The sequence below is a fragment of the Rhinatrema bivittatum genome, chromosome 7, assembly GCF_901001135.1.
Source record: "Rhinatrema bivittatum chromosome 7, aRhiBiv1.1, whole genome shotgun sequence".
NCBI classification, from domain to species: domain Eukaryota; kingdom Metazoa; phylum Chordata; class Amphibia; order Gymnophiona; family Rhinatrematidae; genus Rhinatrema; species Rhinatrema bivittatum.
Genome location: NC_042621.1, coordinates 279,831,810 through 279,843,939, shown reverse-complemented (window position 1 = coordinate 279,843,939; position 12,130 = coordinate 279,831,810). Strand labels below are relative to the sequence as shown.

The window sequence follows — 12,130 nt, the reverse complement described above, 5'->3', positions numbered from 1 at the left end:
GCAAGGCAGGGAGGCCCAAGAGGCATCAGAGCAAGGCAAGAGGCCAAGAGAGGCCACAAGGCAAGGCAGAAGGCCTGGGTAGGACACAAGGCAAAGCAGAAGGCCTGGGTAGGACACAATGTAAGCTAGGAGGCCTGGGTAGGACACAAGGCAAGGCAGAAGGCCTGGGTAGGACATAAAGCAAGGCAGAAGGCCTGGGTAGGACACAAGGCAAGACAGGAGGCCTGGGTAGGCCACAAGGTAAGGCAGAATAGTGAGAAGGAGGTGGCTAAGTCAAGGAGCTGAGGTGACTCAATGAAGAGGCACCGAGGTACTGATCAGGCTGGGTTAAGTAGGGCTGAGTCTTAGGCGTTGTGTAATCAGTGAGAAGGGAACTAGCAAGATAGTGAGCAAGGTTCACCGAGGCCCCTGGTGGAGGAAAGGCTGGGCAGCAAGCAGGCTGAACTTTGGCTCAGGGAGACTGCACCACAAATGAAACCATGACATCAAATAGGGCTAAAAACTGTTACGCCTTTATATTCTGTAGTGTGGAAATCTAGCAGCCATATCGGTCATGCAGAAAACTTGCTGATTCAATTACAAGTATCACAGCTACAAAGAAAATAGAGAACACAAGGATGTCTCCTGTGGGTGATGCCTGTCCCATAAAGTTATATAGATATAAATGATTGCTTCTTCAGCTATATAGTCACACCCACATGTCTCAAAAGTTCAGGTACTACAGTACCTTGTGATTATTTTACTGTTTTCTTAGGGATCTTCATTTTCATTTTCTGTTTTTTTTTATTTTGCCTGGGAATTTCAATGTTATAACAAAAAATCAGTGGAAAAATGACTTTATTGCAACACAGGTGCAAAATCAGTGAAAAAGTCTGTTTTACATTGATTTCTTTTTGTTCTAAGATTGAAATTCCCAGATGAAATAAAATAAAAGCTGAAAACTAAAGTCCCTAGTTATACTTCAAAACAGGCACAGTAAAATGTTTAATGTAACTATTTCCAGATCATGTGGCACAAATATATTTTTAACATTTACATCTTTGAGCAAACAGTTTTAGCAACAACTTGCAATGCCAAATCCTCACTCGCATGGTAACTTCATGAAACCTTTAGATTCTGACATTTTATTGCACTGGTTAGCTAGAAGGGATGAGCATTTGTTTAAAAACAAGTGCTAATCTGAACCGAATCGGGCATTTTCATTTCAATTGTTTTACTCTAAAACAAATGCACAATCCCCTGACAATCTAAAAAATGATTGGGTTCATTCATTTGGAAGATAGTGAACATTATTTGCAAATAGTGCACATTGTTTTCCGAAATGAATAAAATAAAACAAACAAAAAAGCCACAAAACAAACAAAAAATATGAATAAAAAATGATTCAAAAATGAATAAAATGAACTAAACCAAAAAAAAAAAATCCTTGCACACACCTATTAGCTAGTTAGAACTGGTAAGATAGGTAAACACATCAATACGGACGTCCCAGCCATCATTTTAGGAGACTTCAACATCCATGTTGACTCCCCTTCGCCGACCTCCAATTGTGAAGCCCTTCTATCATCTTTCCATGCCATGGGATTCAAACAAATCATAAACAAACCCACTCATAAAGCAGGCCACACTCTGGACCTCATATTCATAAATGAATCCATTTCGCCCTCCACCCCCCCTACCTGTACTCCCATCCCATGGTCAGATCATTTGCTGATCTATACGGAATTAGCAATTAGGAAAAAACTGACACCCATCATCCCTAAATCTACTATCAAGTTCAGAAAACCTTGCTCCTTGGACGTCCTCAATGCCAGCCTTTCCAAGGACCTAACTGAACTGGATCTCTCCAACGCCGACTCTGCTATTACCTCCTGGCTAAACATCACTCGCTCCGTGGCAGACAAAATTTGCCCCATAGCAACTAAAGAGATCAATCCAGCCAGGCACAACAAAAAACCCTGGTTCTCTTTAGAATTAAAAAAGCTCAAACAAGACTTACAACATAAAGAACAACGCTGACGTAAGGACCCCTCCCCTACCTCCCAGGCCGTCTATAAAACTGCTATGAACCTTTACAGGATCACCATTCTTCACTCTAAGAGAGACTTTTACGCCAAAAAAATCCATAGCTTTATGTACGACCCTAAGACTCTATTCTCATATGTCACAACCCTCACCACCCCTGTTCCTCCAATCATCCCAGAAGAAGAAGCCCAAAACAAATCTACGGAACTGGCCTTATTCTTCGATAACAAGATAAAAAGTTTACTCGCAAATATGACCACCACTATAACCACATCAAACATCCAGCCTCCTCCTGCTCTAAACCCTTCCCTATCCACCTATAAACCGATGCTGGATTCATTCGAACTCACATCCTCACTAGAGATCGAATCTGTAATCAAGAAAATGAAGCCTTCGTCACATCCAACAGACCAGATATCTACCAAACTTATTGACTATACCTAACACCATAGCCAAACTGCTGGCCAACATTATTAATTGCTCCCTTACTCAAGGATCTGTCCCGGATGCATTAAAAACAGCTTCTCTAAAACCACTACTAAAATAACCTAACTTGGATCCAGCCAACCCGGTAAACTTCCGCCCCATTGCCAACTTACCATTTATTACCAAGCTAATGGAAAAACTGGTCAACAACAGACTCATAGATTACCTTGACTCCCATAACATTCTTTACCCCTCTCAATTCGGTTTCTGGAAACGCTTAAACACGGAATCACTCTTACTCTTGTTAACAGACAAAATCCTGATGAGTCTTGACAAAGGCCAATTGTACCTTCTGGCTCTTCTCGACATCTCAGCAGCGTTCGATACAGTAAATCATTCAATCCTCATCAACTGGCTAGCAGAAATCGGTATCACAGTATCGGCACTCATCTGGCTCAAATCCTTCCTCAACAACCGGCACTACAAAGTCAGAATAAATGATAAAGAATCCCACCCTGTCCACTCCAATCAAGGAGTTCCCCAGGGTTCCTCTTTATCTCCTATCCTGTTTAATATCTATCTGCGACCTCTATGCCAGCTACTAGAAAGTCTCAACCTTACACACTTTATCTACGCGGATGACGTACAGATCTTAATCCCCATCACGGACCCCCTCTCCAGCACCCTAAAATTCTGGAACAGCTGCCTCCACTCCATCAACATCCTACTCTCTAGTCTCAACCTGGTTCTTAATACTTCCAAAACTGAACTCCTTGTCATCACTCCTAATGATAACAACCCCCTCGTCTGCAACCCAATTCTACCATCAACATCCCAAGTGAGAGACCTCGGGGCTAATCTGGACACCAGAATGAACTTCAAAAAATTCATTCACAACACCACAAAGGAATGCTTTTATAAGCTACATGTTCTAAAACAGCTAAGACCTCTCCTACACTTTCAAGATTACTGTTCAGTCCTCCAAGCCATACTATTTTCAAAGATCGACTACCGCAACACGCTACTGCTCGGCCTCCCTGCCTTCACAACCAAACCTCTACAGATGCTGCAAAATGCCGCAGCCAGGATCCTCAAAAATTCTCTACATAAAGACCACATCACACCGATACTAAAAAATCTACACTGGCTTCCCATCCACTATAGAATACTGTTCAAGACTCTGACCATCATCCATAAAACCATCTATCATCATACCTCACTCCAACTCACAATCCCACTCGAACCCCATACTTCCAACAGGCCGATTAGAGCCGCACAAAAAGGAACTCTCCAGGCGCCCCCTTATAAATCCATCTTTCACAAGTCCCTACAAAAACGGGCACTGTCCTCCGCGGGACTGCAGCTATGGAACACACTTCCCGCAGAGCTTCGCCAGGAACATTGTCTGCTCTCCTTCCCCTGACAAATTCTGTCCCCAACTACTATTGAAAGGAACTGTTATGCTTGAACCTCTCATTTAATTATCCATGCTAATCAATAGTGTACTATTTTGTTTTACTCTTTGTTAAACTAATTCTTCCTCTTTCAATTGTCCTGTATTGTAATCCCTGTTCATTGTAACTTTCTTTCTTCTGGTTATTGGTTTCCCCTGGTTACACTGTAAACTGGTACGATAAGACTTTGTCTTGAGCATCGGTATATTAAAAGAATTTAATTAAATAAATAAATAAATAGGTGCCAGATATATTTACATAATTACATCCAGCTACTACTTCAGTATGAAATATCACAGTTAGTCAAAATACAGACTATGGATCAAATGTACTAAGGTAGAAATGCCTTTGCTAATAAGATATGCAAAAATAGCAAATAGCACTCATATAACATATTTTTCCTTGCATTATTTGCTGTTTTTTCTGCTGATAAGTTTGTGTTTGTGAAGTCGTTCACAAAAATGATTAAAGATTAGTAATGAGCTGAAGGATCATGCATATCAGCTCATTAGTGATTTTGCCACAGGAAAATTACCTGCCGAAAATCACTCAAAATGGCAATTTTATGTGAAATTTGAATGCACCTCAATGAGGCATAGTTATATTTATTTTTTTTTTTTATGATAAAAGTCCGCAATTTTGTGCAGATTTCATTACAAAAATATCCCTGCCAAGCCATTTGAATAATATTTAAATGGATCAGGATAGGGAGAAAACATTTTCACAGTACCAACTCATTCCTGCCAACCTACGCGCAGCCCCTGCATAATTCCTGAAGTGTTTTTGCTTACGTACAGATAAAGCCTTTGGAGCATTCACAAAGAGTAGCGTGAAAACAACAGCATCGCTCTATTAGTCCCGAAACACTACGTGGGAAGATGATTGGAAAATATCTCATGGCCCAAGTTGTTAAAGCGAAGGGTTCCTTACCTTCAAAGCCTCTTTCTCCTTTTCTATTCGCTGGTGATCCAGATGTACTTTCACTAGAGAGGCTTCTTTGGAGTTTATTTCTTCTTTCAACTGGTCCACCTGATGGTTCATGATCTTCAGCTTTCTCTTCATTTCTGTAATCTCATCCTAGCCGGATAAAACACAGACACTCACACAGTGGAAGAGATTTTTAGACGGAAGGTGCTAATACTAGAATATGCTTCCAGAGGAAGTTGTCCTGGCCGTATGGACAGACATGTTAAAAGGAGGAGGAGCTGAAAGACAAAAAAAAGATCAATGGCTGGGAATAGATTTTAGACGCTGAACCCGGGAAAGATCATTTGGGGGTCCCAAAAGGAAAGGGAATTGTACCGACAGATAAATCTGGCAGTAGTATTTCTTTTCTGCCTTCTTTGTGATCACTGCGAGGGCAGCACGTGAAGAAGGCCGAACGTTGTGGACTTTTGGTCTCGCTTCGACTTAGCCTTTCTGTTCTTACTTCCAGGAAGGATGTAAATAAAAGTTAAGCAGACCACCTTACTGGGGGTGAACAATGTTTGCCCCCACCATTACCACTCCTGAGTGTGTTCTGTGGAAAAAGAAAAAAAAACTTTGCTTTTCAAAAGCTATCAATGTAGCAACCAGCTCCAGTTACCTCCAACCCCTGCCTTCTGAATTCTGCCGGAATCTACAGAATGTACAAAACTGCCCATTCTAGTTCAGTCTTTAACAAAATCAGCAGATCTTGAGCATAATTTCTAAAAATGTTCAATAGAGCTCTGAAAGCCTCTGGGCTTTATACTGCTATCAACAACAAAAAAAAAGAATGTAAAAAAGAGCTTCATTGTACCTGAGCTTCAATGAGGTTTTTACTATATAGATTCCTGTCTGATCTCACAGCTTCATATAGATTCTGCTGTTGTTTCAATTTAGTCTCTGCCTCGGCTATCTTCTTTTTGTAATCAAAGATCTGCATCTCCCGCACTTTGATATCCTCCATGTGCTGGAGAACCTGGAGGAGAAAATATAACATGAAAATGATTAAACTCTCTTGCCATGAGTAGTAGATTAGGCCAGTGCCATTATGATTTTATCAAGTATGATAGCAGCTTATCTCTGTAACAAGAAAATGTAACATCAACCACATGTAATTCAGTCCAGTCCGAGGGCTCCACCGTTCTGATCTGATTTTTGGGGAATTTGTATGTTAATGATTTATTTGTATATTTTAATTTTTATAGTGCACAGAGTCACATCAGTTAGAAGTACATAAAATACTGTATAAGGTTCATTTGACAGTCCATAAAAGTTAAGCAGATAAGGTAGAGCATGGAAGTTCTCTGCCTAAAAATGTTTGCAGTCTAAGGGCCTGATTTACTGGGCTTTTTTCCCCAGGACGAAATGGGAAGAAAAGCATTTGTGAAGTAGGAAGTAACCTGTAGGAGACATCAGGAGAAGGATTACTGAGTGAAACCTCGGACGACTGGTCAGCAGAGGTAATGTTTTAAGTGTTTGCAGATCTTCTGAAATTGGAAGATGGCAACACAATAGCCTATCTGACCAATCAGCTGTCACACAGCCATCCGCTCCTTGGAGCAGCTTTCATAGGGGCCGGCAATATCACAAAGTCACGCCCATAGTTACAGTCAAGCCAAAACAGCTGGAAACTAGAGTTAATTTAACACCTTTTCAAAACAATATGCCATTTGTATATTATGCAGAGTTTGTTTTCTGATTATCTATAAAATAAATGTTGTACATAGCTTCTCATTTAGAGAAACCCTTCCTCTAACTCAAAATCAGTCAGAAAACAACCTTTATCCAATGAGTTTTTTATTTGATTTATATTCTGCCTTACAGGCACTTCAGAGTGGATTACATTCAGCTACTGTAGGTATTCTCTTTAGCTCAGATTTTCCATCTATATCTCAAACTGTGAAATGCAAAACGTAGACATAATTATTGAGAGTTCTGCCTATGAAATCTGCATTAGCACAAGAAAAGATTACTGGAAAATGCATTTTCTGTTACATAGGGCACAATGTAAATTGAATATTAGCAGTAAAGCAGGGAAACAGTACAAAAACAGTCCAGCGTGTTATCTCTAATGCTCCATATGCTACAGTATATAATGGAGCATAATTCAAAGCCTAGGAAGTAAACTGAAGACAAATATCTCCTAAATCATTAAACACCTCAGTCTATAGCCTCCAAGTTTATGCATAAGCAAGTCATTTATCTTCCTGGGAGCAGAGGCAATGACTAAGAAGACAGCTTTGAAGGAATTCTGCAAGCCATCTTCTGCAGACAGGATGAAAAGGAAATATTGCAGAAACAAAAAGGGTCCTTGGAAAGAGATTAGGGAAAACCCCAGCCCTGGGAAGGAAAGACTCAGCAAAGCTGAGCAGAATGACACGGCCGGCCGGCATCACTGGTATGCCCTACAGGCAAAGACACCCCCAGTGCTTTTTCGGATTAGTGCAAAAGATGGAGATCTATAGACATGCACACAAAAAGGGAGCAAGGATCTCTGGCAATGAGAAAGACGTGCAGTTGATGAAATCTAACAAAACTTCTATGGTTTGACCAATAAGCGGGCTCCTTTTGGCAGCTTGGTAAAGCCACCATCTTTAGACCAGGAGGTTCCTGGTCCTACTCCTCGCTAAGAGATTTCCATATAGGGAAGGATAATATGGTGCGGCAAATAAGGAATGGTACAAGATCACTAGGAATATCCTAATAACTAAACTAGACAAACTGTTTCACTAAATATGCTGGCCAATAAGTTGTATATTCAAATCCTAGGATCCCTGGATGGCAAAATAGGTTGTAGTACTATGAAGGGCAGCAGTCATTCAGGAACCCAGGCATGATCAAGCACTTCAAATAACAGTTTATGCAGGCTGATCTGATTAGATAGCTACTGGGGATCCCTGAGCAGAGCAATGGCCATACGCATACAGCACCTGAAACCAGGGAGAGATCAAAAGAAAGTTCTCGTGGCTTCAGGTAGAGGCACGCAACAGGCCACGATAAACTCCCTCTCATTTTCATGCAAATCTCCTTATTCAGTAAAGACCAGAAGGAAGAGAAACAGGGAAAACACTTCAAATCTAAGAGGCATTGTCCTTAAATCATAGCATTTTCCGAGTCGTCCCTAAAGCAGCAGTAGCTCCTTAAGTATTAAAATTGAAAACACATTCCAGCTAATGACAGCAATTTGTACCACCAGTCTGAAGGCTTTCCATTTTTTTGATAATATAATGGCTCAAGTTAATGCCAAGCATGCATGTTCAAAGACAGAAATACTAATACAAAGAGAGTGCTTTGAGAGGCGTTCGACACCAGCGGACCTATCTACTGTAAGTTTTATATCAGAAAGGTAAGGGCTTGAGGGTGCTAGCTGCAAGGCGCAAACTTCATTGATCATTCCACCGGATAAATCAAAGCAACCCTTGCCATTAAACTATGTAGGTATAGAAATTGTGTTACAGCTGCTTAGTTACAGCTTTGTGACATCTGAAGTGGACTGCAAAACAGCCCAGAAACTGCTTACAGAGCAATACAAAAGCCCACACGTCCCCGTTTCTAATCAACTGCTGCTTTTTTCTCTCTTTCCTTTCAATCTGCCAGGAGTAATAAGTGTGAGAGAAAAATCAATAAAGCGGCCAAAAAAAATAAGTTTCACTGTGGCCAACAGATCATATAGCTGGTTGTGCCAGATTAGCAGTAAGTTATTAAATTTGTACTTTAAGTGTTTTTACTTGTATTTGCAGAAAATACAAAGTAAAATAGACTTTCTTAAATAAAGATTTTGGGTGGCGACAAGTGGTTGTGCTACACTTCCAAGCGACACAACAGAAAATCTCTACTGTACTCCCTGCAAAAAGAAAATCTGTGTAGGTCCTTACTTATTTATTAACTTTTTTATACCATTATTCGAATGGACAAGTGCTTAGAGGGGGAAACAACAGAAATGCAGTACATGAATCCTCAGATGCAGCTATTTTATTTCATTTACTGTATCAGTGCAGTTTTAAAGTGTCAGGTAAATATTCCGAGGAATCAATGCTCAAATCCTGGCTGGCTAAGTTACAAGGATATTCAGTGGTACAGCTATGCTGCTAAATATCCACATATAGATTGCAACTTAGCCAGATAAATCATATCTGAAGGTCTAACTTCATCAAACTATCACATGTGATAGGAAGAGGGTCATGTTTTATGGTAATAGCCTATTTATCCCAATGTGTGGTATCTTAGCACATGTTTTACTACAAAGTGTGTTAACTTTTTCACACCACTGGGGGGAAGGGGGGGAAGAGAGAGAGAGAGAGAGAGAGAGAGAGAGAGAGAGAGAGAGAGAGAGAGAGAGAGAGAGAGAGAGAGAGACATTCTATAAAGCCCTTGTAGTAGTTAGCTATTTATATCTGTATAGGAGGCCCAGCTAGTAACTCGAGGAGAAGTTAGTAGTGTAGGGGTTAGGGGCCACTCTTACATGCAGAGTAAGACATACAAACAGAACAGTGCACTCTTGTGAAGATTTGATGTCCTTCAGTGAGGAAACTCACACAAAGATGAGATTTGTGCAATGTTCTCTCAACCAAGCTTGATGTTACCCAGGTAGAGAGTCCATCAAGCTAGGTTGAGAGAACACTGTACAAATCTCATCTTTGTGTGAGTTTCCTTACTCTGAGGGTCATCAAATCTTCACAAGAGTGCATTGTTCTGTTCATATGTCTCACTCTGCATGTCAAAGTGGCCCCTAACCCCTACACTACTACCTAAACCTCACCTTGAGTTACTAGGTGGGCCTCCTATAGTAGAATGAATAGCTGCTTACTATGGTGCTACCCTCAGGGGCTCTCTCTCTCTCTCTTCCCCCCACCCCATCTCAGGGCCCTTCTCCAATCCTTCCCAGCCTAAAAATGCTCATAACACAATTTGCAAAAAAATTGCAAAGTGCGAAGCCAGTCCACTTTCATAAAAATCCCACCCCCACCTCCTCCCCTTTTAAAAATTAGCATCACACCATGTGTTATGATGCTTTTCACATGCGTTAAGACGTTTTCACATGCGAAAATGCCATAATGCGAGTTGCAAAATAACCCCCTTAGACGGACAACTTATCTGGCTAAGTATCAATATCACTACTTAGCTGGATAAACTTTCAGGATAAGCAGTGCTGCCCCAATCCGCCCACTGCCCCCCCCCCCCCCCCCCCCAAAAAAAGTTCTCCGGCTATGTAGTGGCAGCTGAAGTTAAGAGGATTTTCAGCGGCTGCTAGACAGACCGATAAGTCCTACTTATCCAGCTATCTGCCGGCTGAATATCGGGCCCAAAGGTTTTGGCTGGCTGATTCTTTGAGTTACCTGGACAAAACCTGAGATTTTAATATCCCCCTTGACCTTGCACAACCTGTTGACAGTTCTCTGGAACACAGTGCTCGGAGACAGGCGCTTCAGCAAAACAGCTTTATTTCAAACATCAGTGTTCCCACCACACAAATTTCAACTCCTTTGAGATGCCAGTATCACCTCAGTAAGGTTCTTGGCATGGTGCTGTAAGCTAGCCCAATTCCTCAGGACCACATATAACTTACTTTCCTATTAGTACTTTGTTGCAGGTTCACAGTCCCTACCCCGTAGGCTGTGGCATCTGCTTCTGGGTCCAAGTACGCCTTCTCTCCTGGCTCTTCATCTGCTTCTCCCTCTCCCCCTGTACATTGTAGGCAGGGGCACAGCTCTTTCTCTTTATAACTACACTGACTAACACTAGCAGCTTTGTAATTTGTCTCAGATTTGTCTTCCCATTATTAACACAGTTTTCTGCGGTTGCTGCTTTTACCTTAATTGGTCCTATTTCAGTCGCTTGGTGAACGTGTAGTAGGCTGCCAGAGGCAGCCCTAGCCAAGGGTGTTTTTCCTCAGCGTCTGTTTAAACAAACAACTCTGAGTATTAACCTGGTGGGGAGATGCCATTATTAGGCAGCCCCTCAGTCAGGCCTGCATCCCATGGGGTAACCACAAAGAGCCACCTGAAATACTATCAGGTGGTTCCCCACCTGACAGACTAGGAAGCCTAATGATCTTCCAAGCTCAACAGAAAAGAACTACCACCTACGGGTGCCCCCAGTGACCTTCTCACACTTGGTTTGCCAGGCAATGACTGGGCACTTCTGCTCTTTTGCCATTCTAGGGTGGTTCCCTCTTCTTTGCAAGAGAGGGAAGGAAAGCTCTTTTTTCTACAGTGCCACAATAACTAAAGAACAATGACAGGGGAGAGCCCATACATTATGACAATTGTTCATAACACACTCATAACTAACACATTTACAAGGGTGCATACGGAACACGGACTCAAAACACAAACTTCAGCGCTCCTGCAACATCCAGGTCTCGTTGTTAAACAGCCTGGATGCCTTTGGCCTCTTCAACAGGGGACAGGGATCCTGAACCAGAGCTTGCAACACGAGGCCCTGCACACAACGTCCTGTGCACACCCGTTTCTTAGGTTTGCCACGACACAGAAACCCTCCTCTTGCCAACAGGCAAGCGGGAAATCCAGCCCTTGGCTCAGGACACTTCCTTCTCGCTCCCGCTTTCTGTGTTTTGGAGTAGTGAGGAGAGAATCCCCCCCCCCCTTTTAATCCAGTTCCACCAGGAACACGTGGAGTCTGGTCCCATGGGGAAGAGGGGGCTTCGTCCTTTACAACACCCACTGGGGACAGCATCACGACAGCTGTACCAGCTCCAGGAAACGTGATGACCCTCCCCCAGAAGGAGGGGCTGCCATGTACTATCGCTTTTTCACTGCCATTTTCACCCTCCTCAGGCCTCCCGACAACTTATGGCGGGGGATTAGCAGGAAAGCCTCTTTAACTTGTATCCCTTCTCCACCTCCAAGGGCCCTTAAGGCACTCCTGGGGCAGGCGCTTACCTTGTCAGCTTTTCCCCCCTTTGCCTACCCCCCATCTCTCTGGAGGCCATTTTCTTACCTTTTTACCGACCCTTGGTGTTCCAGGGCTTAGCCCCTGAGCGGGAAGGACTAAAGGCAGCACTCACGGGCAACTCACCACTGGCCCTAGGAGACGGTGGGGCTATCTCTGGGGAACTAAGCTGTTCGGGGCCCCTTCTGGACTTAAGTAACATAGCAGCCTCACCAACGATCTGTGAGGCTGCTTAAAAGCCCTGAAGGTGGGGCTGGTGGGGGGGGATATGAGGTACATGTACCAGCCTCAGGGAATTTGGTGTGCCCTAGCTTAAAGCAATGGTAGCACCTTTCCCCACCGGCAGC

At 42.6% G+C, this 12,130-nt stretch overlaps 1 protein-coding gene across 1 annotated transcript in view; it reads right to left on the bottom strand.

Annotated features, from left to right (window-relative positions):
* CFAP58 (cilia and flagella associated protein 58) overlaps positions 1-12,130 on the bottom strand; it is a 295,728-nt gene that overhangs the window by 180,047 nt on the left and 103,551 nt on the right. The window contains exons 8-9 of the mRNA XM_029610343.1: positions 5,686-5,847; positions 4,836-4,982 (exon numbers count right to left, since the gene is read on the bottom strand). Of these exons, the coding sequence (XP_029466203.1) occupies positions 4,836-4,982; positions 5,686-5,847 (309 nt within the window). The remainder of the gene's footprint in view (positions 1-4,835; positions 4,983-5,685; positions 5,848-12,130) is intronic.